The sequence below is a fragment of the Sinohyriopsis cumingii genome, chromosome 1, assembly GCF_028554795.1.
Source record: "Sinohyriopsis cumingii isolate HCF-2022 chromosome 1, ASM2855479v2, whole genome shotgun sequence".
Taxonomy (NCBI): Eukaryota; Metazoa; Mollusca; class Bivalvia; order Unionida; family Unionidae; genus Sinohyriopsis; species Sinohyriopsis cumingii.
In genome coordinates, this window is record NC_142961.1 from 172,230,117 (window position 1) to 172,250,720 (window position 20,604).

Sequence of the window (20,604 nt, forward strand, 5' to 3'; positions counted from 1 at the left end):
ATATATATATATATATTGCTATAGAATTCTTTAGAATTAAAGGTTTGAATGGAAATAAAACAAAATTTATGTTCATTATGTTGTTCCCACTTAGCAAAATAAAGTTAGAATTTTTATTCTGTACATTGAAATGACTACATGCCAATTTATAGGAATATAATCAAACTTGTTTCGTGTGATACATTTTGTGGTTTTGTACATGATCATCTTTTCTGATTTCAATGTTTTCAGAGAGCCTTGAAAGAGAAATGTCTTTAGATTTAGGAAAAATGTGTTTTATATCCAAAATGTTCTTTAATTCCATTCAGGAATGGTCATATGTGAACCTTGAAAAAAGTAATTTCATCCTGGAAAAACCATGGAAATGACCTGGAAATTTATCTTTAGAAAAGTGTGGGAACCTTGTTGGTATTGCAAGCTCAAGAGCGGGAAGGTCATTTTACCTCTAATACTGGAACCATCAGTGGTTATCGTTGTACCATATGTACTCACTTATAAGTCAACATTTAATTTTTAATCAAATTTTTTTTTCATGCAGTGTATGTTTTGTCTTGTGAGCCGGACATACAAATAGTGGTATGCACTCTGTTTATCCATTTTATTGTGGTATTCATTGCACAATACTTGTATCTACAGTTATTTGGATTTTAAAATATTAAGTGTAAATTAAATACTACTCGCTGCAAAGTGAAGTATGCATCAGTGTTCTTTACCATGACTGTTTACTAGGAAGTATATTGCTTCGAGTTTGGTACAAGTTCAAACATGCTGTGTAGTTAGGAGGAAAAAATTTGGAAATGGCAACGTTGAAAGAGCATCTTCCTCTTCCTCAGTGCCTTTGCCTTATTTAATCATATAAACAATATCCGTTGATCCAAGCTACATACAATATCTATAGATCCAAGCTACATACAATACTCATACATCCAAGCTACATACAATATCCATGCATCCAAGCTACATATAATATCCATGCATCCAAGCTACATACAATATCCAAGCTACATACAATATCCATGCATCCAAGCTACATACAATACCCATACATCCAAGCTACATGCAATATCTATAGATCCAAGCTACATACAGTATCCATGCATCCAAGCTACATACAATATCCATGCATCCAAGCTACATACAATAGCCATACATCAGGCTACATACAATATCCATGCATCCAAGCTACATACAATATCCATGCATCCAAGCTACATACAATACTCATACATCCAAGCTACATACAATATCCATGCATCCAAGCTACATACAATACCCATACATCAGGCTACATACAATATCCATGCATCCAAGCTACATACAATATCCATGCATCCAAGCTACATACAATACTCATACATCCAAGCTACATACAATATCCATACATCCAAGCTACATACAATGTCTATAGATCCAAGCTACATACAATACCCATACATCCAAGCTACATACAATGTCTATAGATCCAAGCTACATTCAGTACCCTTACATCCGAGCTACATACAATATCCATGCATCCAAGCTACATACAATATCCATGCATCCAAGCTACATACAATACCCATACATCCAAGCTACATGCAATACCCATACATCCAAGCTATATACAATGTCTATAGATCCAAGCTACATACAATACCCATACATCCAATCTACATACAATGCCTATAGATCCAAGCTACATACAATACCCATACATCCAAGCTACATACAATACCCATACATCCAAGCTACATACAGTACCCATACATCCAAGCTACATATAATATCTATTGATCCAAGCTACATACAATATCCATGCATCCAAGCTACATACAATACCCATACATCCAGGCTACATAAAATATCCATGTATCCAAGCTACATACAATACCCATACATCCAAGCTACATACAATACCCATATCCAAGCTACATACAATACCCATACATCCAAGCTACATACAATACCCATACATCCAAGCTACATACAATGTCTGTAGATCCAAGCTACATACAATACCCTTACATCCAAGCTACATACAATACCCATACATTCAAGCTACATACAATATTCATACATCCAAGCTACATACAATGTCTATAGATCCAAGCTACATACAATACCCATACATCCAAGCTACATACAATGTCTATAGATCCAACCTACATACAATGTCTATAGATCCAAGCTACATACAATACCCATACATCCAAGCTACATACAATGTCTATAGATCCAACCTACATACAATGTCTATAGATCCAAGCTACATACAATACCCATACATCCAAGCTACATAGAATGTCTATAGATCCAAGCTACATACAATACCCATACATCCAAGCTACATAAAAAACCCATGTATCCAAGCTACATACAATACCCTTACATCCAAGCTACATACAATACCCATACATTCAAGCTACATACAATGTTCATACATCCAAGCTACATACAATACCCATACATCCAAGCTACATACAATGTCTATAGATCCAAGCTACATACAATATCCATGCATCCAAGCTACATACAATATCCATGCATCCAAGCTACATACAATACCCATACATCCAAGCTACATAAAAAACCCATACATCCAAGCTACATACAATACCCATACATCCAAGCTACATAGAATGTCTATAGATCCAAGCTACATACAATATCCATGCATCCAAGCTACATACAATATCCATGCATCCAAGCTACATACAATACCCATACATCCAGGCTACATACAATATCCATGCATCCAAGCTACATACAATATCCATGCATCCAAGCTACATACAATACCCATACATCCAGGCTACATACAATATCCATGCATCCAAGCTACATACAATATCCTTGCATCCAAGCTACATACAATACCCATGCATCCAAGCTACATACAATGTCTGTAGATCCAAGCTACATACAATACCCATACATTCAAGCTACATACAATATTCATACATCCAAGCTACATACAATACCCATACATCCAAGCTACATACAATGTCTATAGATCCAAGCTACATACAATACCCATACATCCAAGCTACATACAATGTCTATAGATCCAAGCTACATACAATACCCATACATCAAGCTACATACAATGTCTATAGATCCAAGCTACATACAATGTCTATAGATCCAAGCTACATACAATACCCTTACATCCAAGCTACATACAATACCCATACATTCAAGCTACATAGAATATTCATACATCCAAGCTACATCAAATATCTATAGATCCAAGCTACATGAAATATCCATACATCCAAGCTACATAAAATATCCATATGTCCAAGCTACATGCAATATCCATACATCCAAGTTGCATACAGCCAAGCTAAATACAATATCCATACATCCAAGCTACATACAGCCAAGCTATTACAAGATACATAGATCCAAGCTACACCTCTCAATAACTTGCTCACAATGGAGTCAACAAACAGACCACACTATAAGGGAGGGAGCAAGTTACCTAGGGACCTGCAACAATTGAAAAATAATTCGCTCTGACATTGAGAAAACCATGGGGGTGGGGTGGCATTAGGGAACTGGGCTATTTAATGACTGAATCGTCATTTTACAATCACGTTGATAATAATTTTTAATAATGCGCTTTCTCTAATGAAGTTGTTCATTCTGTGTAAATAACATTTATTTTCAAAATGTCCAGCATGTGAAAGATTTGTTCCAACTGGTTTCAACAACCATCATGTGGAAGCGAAAAATCTGTGTATTATGTCACTACGTTTTATTTTCTTGATGAGTCTGTTTCCAGTAGTGGTGTTTAGTAGTATCCTGTCAAATCTGGAGTTCACAGCAGGGAACTAGACTAACTGTTGATACACCACCAAATCATCCTTGAGAATATCTCTAAGTGCCAGTTCAAGAATTCTCAGTCACTTGCTTGCCCACAATGGTTCGTATCTGTGAAATCAAGCTCTTTATTTTACGAAGTATTCATTTCGGTTGGCAGTCTTACTATCTTTGATCACAGTTATGAAAGAGTCGGTTAATTTAAGGTAGTTTATGTTATATACACGATAACATTTATAACGGTGTTTGATTGATCAAATGAAGTGAGTTCACCTGACATATGAATGGGGTCTCTAGATTTTAAGTTTGTAGGATTTTCTTGCCTTTTAACTTTTATTTCACCTCCTTTATTTGATTCAAAAGATACAATTGGCATGATAATACAAAGGAAGTCGGCATTTAATTCAGTGCAACAATACAACAAATACTTCCGCAAGTCAGATGTCAAAACACGGTTGGCACTTAATTATGTTCTCAGAAACACTTGCAGACATAGCTGTTACAGTAGATTGATGCATTTTATGTTTAATTACAAGAAGACACATTGCATTTATGACGATTACACTTAAAAGGAACTAAAAGATAGAACTAGAACACAGAGGTCAATTGAAAAGAAAAATTATTTAATTTGTATTTATTAAAAGTACTGCCTCCGCTCAGCCTAAGTGACATTTTCATTGGTTGAAATTTCCTTACGTATCATTAATTGTGATGTACTTGGAATGTCGTTTGGAAAGAAAATGTAAAAAATTACTCTGGTACATCTTGCTCCTCATGGTTGGCATGATCAAGTGTTAGGCTCATATTGTGAATGTTGATAATTTCTTAATATGATATTGGTCAAAACATGTACATACAACTGAAAGACAACTGAAACAAAATATCAACAAGAACAGAAAACAGTATGCATGCATTTCTGTCCTCTACAAAGACATCATGAGGATCCTGAAGTCACGCTGGATGGAACACATATACCTGTTGTTGAAGAAACAAATGTTTTAGGTATTGTCTTCAACAGAAAACTCAACTTTATTCCATGCATAAAGTACTTAAAATGCTTGTGAACTCTCGATGAAATAGTAGTGCACACTGACTGGGCTGCTGACAGAAAAGTCATTCTTAACCTATATAGAACCGTTATTTGATTCAAACTGGATTATTGTTTATGGTTCATACTTCTAAGTCATACTTACAGATGCTTGACCCAAGTTGCCACCAAGCAATATGACTTGGAGCATTCAGGACATTCCCATATGAAAGCATTTTGTCAGAAGTGAATGAGCCACCTCTACACATCATATAATATGTATGCCTCAAATTTAAGATACAATCCTTTGAACCTTGCTTGTATGACTATATTCCAACCCAAATGCAAAAGATTATATTAAAACACTCTGAATGACATACCTACCTTTGATATTATAAAATACAAAACTAAGCATTTAAAAAATCCAGAAGTCTTCAATTTTTGAAACACCTTCCTGGCTTCTTAAACAACAAAAGGTATTAAGTTACACAAGGGAACAAAACCTGAGATGAATATTTCCTTTTTCATATAACGGACTCCTCCCTTAACATCAGAACTACACAGAATTTACACTGATGGTTCAGAGGATGAGGAAAGGCTGCTGTAGCCTTTAATAGTAAAAATTGCACGATCAGTGCTTGCTTGCCAGATGGTGCATCAATATTTTCAGCTGAAATCAATACATTATACCTTGCCCTGATACATATTGAAAGAAAACATTTTAAGCTATATAATATTCGATCCACTATCAGTACTTAAGTCACTACACAATAGGAAGTTGAAAAACCCATTACTGACCAATATTCTCATCAAACTTACTGAGCTGTGTACCTCGCATAAAATAGTATACTGTTGGTTATTCAGCCATGTTGGTATTAAAGGTAATGAAAAAAGCGGACTGCACTACTACATCAGCCCTCTAAAATAATCTGATTTTAAAATGCAGTACACAAATTTTAATCTTAGTATTAAAAAAACCTTGTTTTGTAAGTGACAGGCATTATCAAATAATGCTGTGAATAACAAACTCCATGTTATCAAATCAACCTTGGGCGAATGGCCTCCATCCTGTAGAACCTTATGTAGGGATGAGTTAGTCAATTCAGTACTTAGAATTGGTCATATTATTCCCCTCCTACATATTAAAGGATGAAGACCCACTTGAGTGCATTGCTTGCAATGAACCCTTCACAGTAAAGCACTTTCTGATTATTTTGATCTCTAGCAAACTATAGTTACTACAATGTTAAGCTCATGAAGGAACTTTTTGATAAATGTAAATGCGTTCTTGTATTTTAAATTTCTTGTAGGAAGTAATCATTTCTTTTTAATACTTTTTCATGAACATGTCTACTGTTAACATTGACATCCCCTGTTGATAGGGAACCATGTGGTTGTGTTTCTTTTCTGCACTTTTATCATTATAATATCGATTTTTTATTCTTTTTTATATGACCTTTTTTGTAGAGCTCTATAGTTTTGCAGTGTTGATGTGCCATACAATCCACAATCAGTCAGTCGTCAAGTATTAATACTATTTTGTACACTACCTTATTTCCAAAAATATCAGCATTTTAAGTTGTAATTGAAGCGGGTTTGCTGTGATATTATCAAACCCTGAGGTAAGATAATGGTTAGATTTGTCTTGCTTAGGGTAAAATTGGAAGTGACTCATGGGATGAAGGGATGGGTGGGTGGGGTGTATAATATATAGAAATCATTGGCATTAATTTTAACTCTTGTTCTTGCATAACACAAGGCCTATAATCCTGCATTGCTCAAAACAAGGCCCATAATCCTGCATGGCATAACACAAAGCCCATAATCATGTACTGCATAACACAAGGCTCATAATCATGCATTGCATAACACAAGGCCCATAATGATACATTGTCTATGATGATTGTCCATTATCAGGTTTATAAAAACAGTAATTTACATTGAGATGTTGAAATTGTGGTAGCATTATGGTGTACCATATTTTAAGCTGAGCTTTTTTCAAAAATATTTACTTGGCCATCATTGTTTTTACGAGTTTAATATTGTGTGCATTTGTGTAGGTGAAAAGTGTTTGTGTGGAGTGACTTTGATTCACTTAATGTCATGTGGGGTATGTATTTTACTTGAACATCGTTTCAGGCCCAAGAAGAGGAAGGCAGAGGATAAGGGAGATGGTGGTGGAAAGAAGCAGAAGAAGGATACAGAAGAAGAGAAAAAATTAAAAGTATGCAAGTGTCTTGAACACAAAATAAACAAAGAAATAGGAGTCACTATTCTGTTGCAAGTAAATTTAATCTGAATTCAAGATACGCAGTATTTATTTTATACAGATTGACAAAAAAATGCATCAAGAAACTTATATGTTCATATTGTGTAGAACAATTTAATTTTAAGAATTGTGTCCAAAGTTGTCAGTATATATTGACTGTAAGCACAGTCCATGTTTTGTGATGGCACAGTTGATCAATTTAAACTTGTTGTTTCAAGTTCCACGTGATTGTGCACCTTTGAAACCCAAGTACTTGATCACAGTGAGAACACTCACTCATAGTGAGGCATTTCATTGAATGCATTTAGCTAGTACGCCGTTTGATACCTCGAGAAAGTGTCACTAATGTCTTGACAACAAAGACTGGAATAGCAAATTGTAGTTTTGAGTGGATACCAAATTCCCCAGTAGATTTTTAAAAAATGCATTTAGTTCCAATCCATGGAGTAAAGTGCCTGTTTTATTCAACCCTTAGGAAGAGCTCTATATTTGGCATATGATGTGCACAAGATTCTTCTCATTTCATTTTGTAATTTTATGTGGGCATATAATGTGCCATTCCTGGTACTTTTTTTGGATACATATCAGCAGAAATAAAATTAGGAATTTTAAAACTGATTTTATTTTGTTTGTAGGGAATCAATACCAATCAATTGCTTGTTATTTTTCTTTCTTTGAATTTTTAATTTTCTTGATGAAAGGTGTGAAAACTATTTAACAGTATAAATTTCTTTTGTCTCACCTATCTTAGCATGAAGTCTCATTTCCCAATGCTCAAGTTTTCAGTTAAAGACGTATGTCAGATACAGATTTGCTTGCAGATGCAGGTAAGATACTGGATTCCACATGATAATTGTTATGACAGAAATGTTGTTTCAATGAAGCCATTGTAGAGTGCTTCTTTATGTTGCATCAATAAGAAGCTTATATGAATTGCAGATATTTCATACAATATCAGACATTGAAAATTGCCCTCAGATTTCATGGATGAATTAGAGCTTGGATAATCAAAGTTGTACTAGTCATAATTATTGTATGGTAAACATATTGATTTTCTTCTGTTAAAGGAACAGAATCAGCTGATATGGAAAATAAGAGATGAACTGCAGAAGAGTGTGTCCAACCAAGCTATGAAGCTATTACTGGAGATTAATGGCCAGAATAACCCATCTGGAGAGAGCCAGGTGGGATGGAAAATTTAAGTTCAGATTTACACCAAAGTTTTGTATTTATTTTTGAAAAGAATAACATACCATCAAAATCCATTTTAAACTTACTGTGGATATGTTTTGCTTTTAGCGTCTTGCGTACATCAGCAGGTAACATCATGTGTATCATGTACTGAGAGTAATGGTCATTTTGTGGTTTTCAACGGATTCTAGTAATTTATGTCAAAAGTGACAGTATTTACATTTCTGTCTGTCTTTCATGCATGACACTTTTGTTTCCACACTATAACTTTACAGCCCTTTCAGATCAAAAAATGAAATTTTGTACACATTGGGAGTGTCAGGTTCAAGATAAGGAACATGTAAATATTTTGCTTTTCATTGCATTTTCCTTTCTGCTTTGTAAGTTTAAAATTGTTTGAGATTGAGGGATGTAACTCGGCATTGTGTCGGATACCACATAGTGGGCCCTATCATCATGGTCAAAGATTTGTAATTTGGTAACTTTCTCTTCTGCTGTTTAATTTTAAAGCTATTTGGATTAGTTTCATTGTATTATATGTTGGATATATTTTTTGCACTTTCAGTTCTATAATTTTAAAGCCATTTGAGATGAAGGGATGATACTTAGTTTACCTGTATATATTTTGTCCAGCTTCATGTCATGAAAGCTCTCAGATACATTGATGAAACAGTGAGTGGTACACGTATTGTGATGAACAGCGGTACACATCTTGCTTCACAGTTTGATGATACCTCATGTATCAGTCAATGTGTTATCTTCAAGGTCTAGGCCACATATTTGTTTTGTTCCTTTATTTCTGCACATTTAGTCTCAGTCTGTTAAGTTAGTGTGTTGAAACCTATTTTCTTTGTATGTCTGGCCAGTAATTTTACAGCTGTCATCAAGGTTATAGTTTAATTTCATTATTTTGAACTTTTATGATCTTACCCTGGTTGGCAAGGTATAAAAATAATTAGTCCTAGAGTGGAGCACATTATGTTTCGACATCGATTTGTCTGTTCCCTAATTTCTGCATAATAATTAGTATGCTCCACAATTTATGATTGCCACACTTTGTAACTGTCTTGCACTTGGGATAAGGAAGAAGCTTGTCAGATTTGTGGTAAAAGGTCATGGTCACTGACTGAAATAAAAATGTTTTGTGTACAATAACCAATTATACAACACATCCTTGGAGTAAAGCTTCTGGACAACTTACAAATGGAGTTGAGTAGGAGCCAAGTGATATTGGGGTAAAAGTCACTGTTTTACAAATAAAAAATGATTTCTGTAAAAACAGTTAAGTTTTTGGTCATGTACTTTCACCAATGTTTGTGAGGAGCTTAGACTTAATCTATGGAAGAGAAGCTGATTTGGGTATCCAAAGGTCAGGGACATTGTGATTCTAAGAAAAAGTATTTTTTTTTTTTCTAATTTTTTTATATGTATTTTTAAATTTAAAAAAGTCATATCGCTGTGATGTCTGATATAAGTCAGTTTATAGTAATGTCTAGCACTGGGGCATCATGTCGCAGACATATAGCATGACGTCCCACCCAGTCACACTATCCTGACACTAGGCCAACCAGTCCTAACACTGACCTCTTAATGCTGAGCACCTACTAAGGCAGCTGCTAGTTCCATTTTTTAAGTCTTTGGTATAACTCAACTGGGGGTTCAAACTCACAACCTCCTACATCTGAGGCAGACACTCTAACCACTTAGGGGGCCCCGAGTGGTCTAAAGCACTCTCCGTCACGGATCACTGCCATCTCACCTCTGCGTGGGTTCGAGTCTTGAGCTCTGCCAATGTGGATATGTGAGAAAGCTTGCCAGTAGCTTCTTGTGGGTCGGTGGTTCTTTCCGAGGTTTTCCCGGGTTCTTCCTCCACCATTAATACTGGCCGTCATGTATAGCCTATCTTGTGCTGAAAAATGGCATGAATGGACATTCACTAAAGAAAGGTTGTACATATATTTAATGATTTTTTTTTCTGATGAAAAAGTGTGTATGGGCTGTGTGCAAGATCAAGATATGTGGAACAGACCAAAAATTTCAGGATACCCACATCAGTGCTGAATATGCAACAGCACATAGATCATTGAGTGGTTTAGGGGTGAGATGTACTGTCACTTAATAATTTTTCATGGTAGACCTGAAACCCATAAAATTTGCCATAAGCCTTACGAAAATAACCTGTACAATGAGAACTTGAGGAATAGAAGCAAAAACTATGAAAACATGATTGTTGCCATAAAATCCGGATAATTGGCTCATCTGTGTTTAATTTGGATCTGGATTTTATTTTAGATTTCATGGAGTTAGTCTGAGAACCAACTAACTTTATGGTAGTATCTCAGACACTCTAAACTGCCCATATTCTTTATCGCAAAATGTCTGCATGACCAGACTGTTGATACAGAAGTTTTTAAAAATGGCATCCAGTAAGAAATACATGTTGAAGACAAAAGTGAAAATAAACCTCTTACAAAAGTGTTAATAATCAGTACAGAAGAATTAACAGAAATATTCAGATTCTTGTGAATAAAAACAGGAAAGACAACAATCATGTTTTGGAATTCACCTGTAGTTTTGAGTATGTCATATAGTGGAATATATGATTGCCATCATTACATGAAATCGAAAAGCATTCTGAGAATTATGTCAGGTTGAGATAAAGCAGCAAGGCATAGAGTAGCGTATGGTTTAGAACTGAAGTTTGTACTGTTGTACTAGATGTAAATAAAGTCTCTGTATACGTCACAAACTTTTCAGTGGAACATGTGCTTACATGTGAAGTTTGAAGTTTGTAAATATTTGTTTTCCAACTTGATAGCAGAAGTACATGATATTTTGTTACACCTTACTGAAAACTTGGGGGGCGCTGAGTGGTCTAAAGCGCTTTCTGTTACAGATTACTGCCATCTCACCTCAATCTGTGTGGGTTTGAGTCATGGATTAGGCCAGTGTGGGTATGTGAGAAAGCTGAAAAATGGCGTTAAACCCTACAACAACAACAACAACTAAAAACTGGTCAAATATGGAAAAAAAATGAAATGCCATACAGAGAAGGTCTTAGGGTTGGCATGTCCGTCATGGGTGCCAGTTTTGGGGAATTTTACGGTTGATGGATATGATAGGATCCTTTTCATTATTCATAAAGAAAGTAACATTTTCCATTAAACCACAAACATTGACCCCAAGAAAAATCTGGACTTGTCATAACACAACTCTGCTGAACTGAATCATTTGTACCCATCACACGAGTTACGAACTGAATCATCTATACCCATTGTATGGACTGCTCCGATGGCCTAGTAGCTAGAGCATCTGCTTCAGATGCAGGAGGTTGTGAGTGCTTCGTGTATGTGGCATGATGCCCCATTGCTTGATATCATTATAAACTCACACTGCAGACATTGTAGCAGTATGACTGAAAACAAGTTAAAGCATTGTTAAAAATCCAAATCGCACCCATCACAAGAGTTATGGACTGAATCATCCAACACCAAACACTCGAGTCTTGAACTGAATCATCCATACCAATCACACAAGTATCTATACCCATCACACAAGTTATAATCATCCACACTGATCACGAGTCTTGAACTGAATTATCCATGTGAGTCATGAACTGAATCATCCACACCAGTTACACAAGTGTATATACACATCACATGAGTTGTGAACTGAATCATCCACACCAATTACACAAGTCATGAACTGAATTATCTATACCTATCACACAAGTCATGAACTGAATCATCCACACCGACTATACAAGTCGTGAACTGAATCATCCACACTGATCACATGAGTCGTGAACTGAATTATCCACACTGATTACACAAATATATATACACATCACATGAGTTGTGAACAGAATCATTTGCATTGATCACACGAGTCATGAACTGAATCATCCACACTGATCACGCAAGTCATGAACTGAATCATCTACACCGATTACACAAGTCATGAACTGAATTATCTATACCTATCACACAAGTCATGTACTGAATCATCTGCACTGATCACATGAGTCATGAACTGAATTATCCACACCGATTACACAAGTCATGAACTGAATGATCTATACCCATCACACAAGTCATAAACTGAATCATCCACACTGACTACACAAGTCATGAACTGAATCATCCACACCGATTACACAAGTCATGAACTGAATCGTCCACACCGATTACACAAGTCATGAACTGAATGATCTATACCAATCACACAAGTCATAAACTGAATCATCCACACAAACAGGTCAGGGAACTTAGTTATCCACACTAACCACATGAGTCGTGAACTGAATGATTGATAACCATCACACGAGTCTTAAATTGAATCATCCATGCCAATCACAAACAATTCATGCCTCCTGAAGACTGAACCTGAAGCATAGTCCATACCACAGCTCTACTTTTTGAATCATCCACACTGATCATATAGGTCATGCCTCCTGAAGAACTAACCTCAACCAGAGTCCATACAGTTGCAGTGTTTATTGACGGCCGAACACATTTTTATGAGTATCAACTTTAACCCAGTCGGACAGAAGTTCTTTAATGTGAACTCAGTTAAGAAACTTGAGGATCTTGTACCATCAGTGAAAAATTGGTCTTTCTGAGGAAATCTAATTGAGTAACAAACTTTAACTATATTTTGTATAGTTTATATCTGTTTCCACTACCTTCTATCTTATGTACTTTTTAAAGAATTTTAATATTGTTATCTTTTAGCTTGTAGTGCTGCCCATTCTTGTTAAATTAGAATGGCTTATCTTCCTCCATTTTGTTCAGTTCTTTATCTGTACATTTGTAGAACTTGACCTTTAATTGACCCAATAAAGCCAATTCTTTAAACCTTCTACATGCAGGTAACACTCGCTATATGCCAGTTTGATTTACACACTTTATTTTTAAGAAGATAACATTCAGTTTGCACTACTATGCTATCTTCATGTCATCACTGCCATATGCTATGATTAACATGTAGCTCATATACATATTAATTTGTTTTTAAAAAAATTACATAAATAATCAGTACTCGAAAATTTGAAGGCATTATTTGCCCAAGAACTTTCTTAATTTACAAGTATCCTACGGGAAAATTACTTCTGATTTATGCCATAACCTCAGGAACATCTGTGGTGTGAATCGAGTATCACCTATATTAATCCTCCACAGTTTATAGAGGTAAGCAAAATATTCCATTGCCATGATGCTGCTCTTGAGCCAGTATGTGTGATTATTTTTATTTATGAATAAATATATAGATTGTGGTTGACAGCTTAAATTACATTTACATTTTCATAAACTATTGAATGTCTGCCTTATTAAATAATATATTATCAACAGTTGCTGGACAGAATATCTGACTGCATGGCATTTGGTGCACTAGAGAGGTGTGAGGAATGCAAAACAGGACAGCTTGTCTACTCGTAAGTGCTTTTTTTATTTCTCCATCCCATTTCTATCTTCCTACTTATTTGTGTTAAAATGCAAATTGAATTGGGTAATGCAGACTACATGATATACAATACCGACTATTCTGTCTATTTAATTACATATTGAAGTTTTTATAATAATGTTTATACTGCATTCCATCCTAGCCCATACATTCCATCCTGTCCTCCCATTCCATCCAGACCCAAAATCATGCATTCCTTCATAAAAATACTTTATTTCTAATATGGAAAGTTGCTCTTACAACCAATGATAGGTTTATTGTTTAGAGCTAGGAAAATAAATTTGTTGAAAAGTTTTGTTGGTATTGTGAGGTTTACCACCATATTTTTAGTACATGGTAAGCTGTACATAAAAGCCAGTAAATTTAGTGGAAGAGGAACATGGGTAGAACCACCAACCACATGGGAAGCTTTTGGCAAACATTCTTACATGCCCACAGGTGAAATAATGTGAGTGCCTTAGGTCATTCAACAACCCAGGGTCCCTCATTGAAAAGTAATTTATGCTAATTTAGTTTTGTCATTTTACAGATCTACTCAATGAATTACTATGTCTCCCTTAGATATATGTCTCCCTTAAATATATTAATGATTTACTAGTTTATAAGTTGATACCAACTGCACATAATGTGCCAGCGGATTTTAATTGATGCTTGTTTTTAGCAGTAATCAGTAGAACAAATAACTTCGTCCCGCACATGTGGGCACATTATGCTATTTCATGTCATGGTCAATGTTGCTTGCAGTAGGACTCGACTTTGCAAGCAAATATATAAGGTACCTAATCATTATATGTTAGGAGAAAATCCACTACCTCACTGCAAGCAATAAAAGATGTCAATGGTGCCTTTTGGCGACAATAGTTTTAAAATGCCATCTACTTGCTGTGATGTTGGATGAGATTGGTCTCCTGTAGGATCGAGGAACTGGCACCAAATCTGATCATTTGTCAGTTTCTATTTCTGTGCCAGATAAGTATGCTGCTTTAAGAGGCCTCACAGATATCTTTCATTTTGTGCCTTTTAACAAGTTCAGGCTATTGAATGGTGTCCTTGAGATGTATCCTTCATCCCGCCATGAATCCGAGTATTTTTTGTTATGCTGTCAATCATGATGTCTGTCCATATGTCAATCTGTTCCTTATTTTGTTCATCCCATCCAAATGAATTCTGAGCTTGGAGAATGGAGACAAATGGATAACAGCCTGTGCCAAATAGCAATCATGGGTTAGAGCCAGAAAGTGATCTTCAAGGGATGCCATGCTGCTACCATCTTTGTTGTGAACTTATTGTCACAATCACTTGAGGTCAGTAAGTTACATATCAAGAAGAAGACCTGGCATTCTGTAACCATGGGCCTCAAGCATGACTGCAGCTACTTTTTCACCCAGTTTATGACCACTCTCTCCAGTCCTGGGCCAGTACCAACACAGTATGTAAGCCCATTTGGCCCAGTCCTGGGCCAGTACCAACACAGTATGTAAGCCCATTTGGCCCAGTCCTGGGCCAGTACCAACACAGTATGTAAGCCCATTTGGCCCAGTCCTGGGCCAGTACCAACACAGTATGTAAGCCCATTTGGCCCAGTCCTGGGCCAGTGCCAACACAGTATGTAAGCCCATTTGGCCCAGTCCTGGGCCAGTACCAGCACAGTATGTAAGCCCATTTGGCCCAGTCCTGGGCCAGTACCAATACAGTATGTAAGCCTATTTGGCCCAGTCTTGGGCCAGTACCAACACAGTATGTAAGCCCATTTGGCCCAGTCCTGGGCCAGTACCAACACAGTATGTAAGCCCATTTGGCCCAATCCTTGGACAACCCATGTTTCCTATCTTTTTTAGTGACTAGTGCTCAAACTTTAAGGCCTGATATTGTTTCAAAATTGGTCTAAAGTCGTAATATTATATAACACGTATTGACATTATGCAAAGTACTTTGAATTAACGAATGAAGACATGTTTAAACATCATGAGGCATGAATTGTTAGTAAAGTTTCTTACAGCGTGACAGAAGGCAACATGGACTGACACTGGACAGTTCCATCACTGGTCCTGGCTACATCATGACCCGGTACTGGTTATGGTGATTCCCCTTTCATGGCAAGCCAATACCCAACTCATCAAGCCAGTACCCATCTCAGACCATTGTTAAATCTTTACCCTCTGCTGATGCATATATACGACCATAAAAATAGCCTTGTAACCCCTGAGACGCATATACAAGCTACTAATAATAATCTCTCTGTCCCGGCTGGCTCATACATGCATTTCCGGCCAAGGGTTGGGAAACCCCAGATACGCATATACACATTTCATATTTAAGCTTTTTATTGGATGTCATTCCCAACATTGGTTCCTTTTTAAAATATTTAGCCAATGAAAATAGTCCTTAAGTAAATTGATGAACCTATTCTGTTAGTAGTTTTACAGCATATAAGTGGGAAATTCTAGTGAAAACGAGGTCATTTGTGACAGTAAAACAAAATTGCAACATTCCTTTATTCCAACGATGATTCTGATGAAAGTTTTGAAGGATTTGAAAGTGATGACATTGCAAATGATATTGATTTTAATTAGATTCAAGATGAAGGATCTGACATTAGTATAAGTCTTGTTTTGACACCTGACATTTCAGATTTATCTAAGTCTAAGGATGTGCGACGATCAAATCTGGTCGGAACACATGAGACCGGTAAACGTGGACAACATTACAGCAGTTTCAGGGCCAACATTTGTTTTAGAAGAAAATGCAAGGGAAAGAGACGAGATTTCTTTTTACATGCTTCAGGCAGTATCATGAAAAATTACCAAATCTGCAATAAAATAGTGGACACATTGTTGTGCAAAATAGTAGTGAGAAAAGTAATCTAATATACATTTTAAACACAGATATATTGAGGTATATTTTTGAGTATAAATATGTGAATATAAACATTGATTCCTGTGGGTTATCTATACTTGTTTGAGGAAATGAGTGGCACAAAACATTGGTAAGTGTTTAAAATTTTATTTTTCATTAAATTACAAAGTTTGCATGGGACAAGATTGATATAGAAAATGTAAACAGCATGTACACTAACTCAAGAAGCTCTCACTCAGGCAGCCATTATGATGCTCTGGGGTTCAGCCTACAAACAGCTGCTAGAATGCAGGCTGCTTATCAGGCTTAGTAGGCAGGGCAGCAAGTACTTGCAGAAGGTAAAGAGTTAATGATAAAAACATCTGGAAATTATCATTGTCAGCATGGAGGGATTCCCAGCCTTGTTCTTCATCTACCTACTTTCCCCATAACCCCCAAAATTACTGTACATATGTTTGCATGCTCCTTACTTTTTCAATCTGATGATATGCAGGGAAGACTCTGGCTTCTGTCTTCAAGAGATCTCTCTTCCTGCCTTGCCAGTGCCCACTTACAGGAATTCCTGTATCTGACAGTCTCTTAATGAAGAAAAACCATGAGTTGGTTACCAGAGATGCATCAAAGCAACTTAATGACCTTAGTATCAACTGACCTTTCATCTCACAAAGACATCTTAAGTTGATCCTTCTACAAAGCTTGCACACCATTCTTCCATGCCAGCCATTGATAGATCTGTTGCACACCATTCTTCCACACTAAAATACCAGTCATTGATAGATCTGTTGCATACCATTCTTCCACACTGAAATACCAGTATTTGATAGATCTGTTGCATACCATTCTTCCACACCAGTCATAGATCTGTTGCATACCATTCTTCCACACTAAAATACCAGTCATTGATAGATCTGTTGCATACCATTCTTCCACACCAGTCATTGATAGATCTGTTGCATACCATTCTTTCTCACCAGTCATTGATAAGTCTGTTGCATACCATTCTTCCACACCAGTCATTAATAGATCTGTTGCATACCATTTTTCCACACTAAAATACCAGTCATTGATAGATCTGTTGCATACCAATCTTTAACACTAAAATACCAGTCATTGATAGATCTATTGCATACCATTCTTCCACACTAAAATACCAGTCATTGATAGATCTGTTGCATACCATTCTTCCACACCAAAATACCATTTATTGATATATCTCTTGTATGCCCAGGAAAGGTGAAGAACACATGAACTAGAAACTTTTCCTCAGCATGCAACAACTGGTTAACAATGCCTTGGATGTTGGCTTCATGCATGATCATGTCTCCCACCAACAGTATACCCAATGACAGATATACCTTTAAATCAGTCTTATGTATGGCTCGTGTACTCAACAGAGTAACTCAGAACTCACTCTCCAGTTCAGTAACTTTGTTTTCATTGAGAGAATTTCATATCTGTTCTCATCTGCACTGCTGAAACCATCATAAGACACCACTCAAATTTGAGCCTCTCTAATACCAATCTCCTATTCCATAGTCACATATTGTAGGTCAGAAAACGGTCCGCCAGACAGGCAGGCCTCTTCTAAGCCTTAGATCCCAGAGCCTTGGCATCATTGCTAAAAGTGAGACCTGAGCAATCAGAAAAAAGATTGGAACATTATCTTCCAAAGGTTCATTTTGACTATGTTCCAGTTTTACCAAAGCAGAAGGTTTACCTGCTATACCAAACAAACATAACTTTTTCACTTCCTGAAATTTTATCCCAGCAAATTGGACACAAGTACATTGTTACAGCAAGCATTTCATTCCAGCACCAGAAACCAGGAACTTTGATTCACATTGACACTTGAACAACTTAAAAGGATGACCATCCACTGCCTGTCTTGATGGGCTTAATGAATTAGTCCATTTAGGAGCAGTCCATTCACACTAATCTCCTGGAGATGAAGGGGAATGACATTTTGACATAATCCTGAAAGGGTATTCTGATTACATTTAATAGCACCCCGTCATAAGCATGCAGGTCAAAAGCGCGCCAACAAAAGTGTGCTGTCAAAAGCACGCAGTGAAATATGCCTGTCAAAAGTGCGCAGCATAAACTATAAGCCTGTAATCTTATTATGACTTTGATAAATGTCTCATTTCGAATTAAATAAACTAATAGTTTGAATCATTGTTTCCCGTGAGCGGACATCAAAGTGTGTGCACTCTTAATATTAAGTACAAATAAAGCAATAGTTTGAATCACTGTTTCCAGTGAGCAGACATCAGTGTGTACACTCTTAATATTGAGTTGAAATAAACTAATAGTTTGAATCAGTTTCCAGTGCGCAGACAACAATGTGTGTACACTCTTAATGTTGAGTAGAAATAATAGTTTAAATCACTATTTCCAGTGAGCAGACATCAGTGGGTACACTCTTAACATTGAGTAGAAATAAAGTAATAGTTTGAATCACCATTTCCAGTGAGAGCGGACATCAGAGTGTACACTCTTAATGTTGAGTAGAAATAATATTTTAAATCACTATTTCCAGTGAGCAGACATCAGTGTGTACACTCTTAATATTGAGTAGAAATAAACTAATAGTTTGAATCAGTTTCCAGTGCGCAGACAACAATGTGTGTACACTCTTAATGTTGAGTAGAAATAATAGTTTAAATCACTATTTCCAGTGAGCAGACATCAGTGGGTACACTCTTAACATTGAGTAGAAATAAAGTAATAGTTTGAATCACCATTTCCAGTGAGAGCGGACATCAGAGTGTACACTCTTAATGTTGAGTAGAAATAATAGTTTAAATCACTATTTCCAGTGAGCAGACATGCGTGTGTACACTCTTAATATTGAGTTGAAATAAACTAATAGTTTGAATCAGTTTCCAGTGCGCAGACATCAGTGTGTACACTCTTAATGTTGAGTAGAAATAATAGTTTAAATCACTATTTCCAGTGAGCAGACATCAGTGTGTACACTCTTAATATTGAGTAGAAATAAAGTAATAGTTTGAATCACTATTTCCAGTGAGCGGACATCAAAGTGTGTATACTGTTAGTATTGAGTAGAAATAAAGTACTGGTTTCAGTCACTATTTTCATTGAGCAAATATCAAGGTGCGTATTTATGCAGTATAAGCCTAGAAAACTATAAATACCAAATTAAAAATTTAAAAATCATGTCTAACCATGGAAAAGACTGAGTTACAGAAGGAGAATGAGCATATAATAACTGATGGATATCGATATAGAAAAGACCGAGTAAAACGTGCAGTGCAACATGGAGATACTGTAAACGTGATTGTAATGGGTGAATTAAGGTGATCGCAGTGAACACAAGCCCTGTGCTTTCTGAACATAACCATGCTCCAGATCCGGAGAGCAACAATACGAAGAAGACCATAGCAGATATTCGTTGAAGAGTAATGACGTGTGCTGTGCGCTTTTACTGGTGCGTATTTGACCTGCGCGCTAACAATGGGATACCACATTTAACGGCTAAGGCAAGCCAACAGATCTGTCTCACTTGGTTTTTTAAGATAGTGACATTGCCGCCAAATCAACATTTGGGTTGTCCACACCCCAGTCAGGTTCAGTTAGGCTTTGCTGTCTTGTCAAAATCAAATATTTAACACACGGTAGTCCATTTATTCCTGGCTGAATCCATACAGATTTGGTCAGCGCATGTCTAACTTTTGACAAGATGGAATGGTAGGCTCTGACCTCGTGACACATTTCTTTGATCTGGATCAGATTTATCATTCAGAAGGCAAGAAATCCAATTGCAGGCTTTTCCTGATTGTACCCCTCAAGTGGAAATGTGGATCAGCAGCTGTCTGAACTTGGGAGCAGAGATTTCGAGGAAAGTACAGCTGTCTGAATACCTAATGAAAATGTGCAGGTCATTTTTCCTCCTATACAAGTATTTGTTCAATCTGATGGCCAGACTCATATCCAATAAACCTTAAGAAAGAAAACCCTGTGTGAACATATG

The 20,604-nt window shown here is 36.5% G+C and overlaps 1 protein-coding gene across 1 annotated transcript in view; it reads left to right on the top strand.

Moving 5' to 3' along the window:
- The window catches only part of LOC149808389 (poly [ADP-ribose] polymerase 1-like), a 133,852-nt gene that overhangs the window by 22,947 nt on the left and 90,301 nt on the right, over window positions 1–20,604 (top strand). Inside the window, exons 7-9 of the mRNA XM_089976571.1 lie at window positions 6,971–7,055; window positions 8,168–8,284; window positions 13,643–13,725. Coding sequence (XP_089832697.1) covers window positions 6,971–7,055; window positions 8,168–8,284; window positions 13,643–13,725 — 285 coding nt within the window. The remainder of the gene's footprint in view (window positions 1–6,970; window positions 7,056–8,167; window positions 8,285–13,642; window positions 13,726–20,604) is intronic.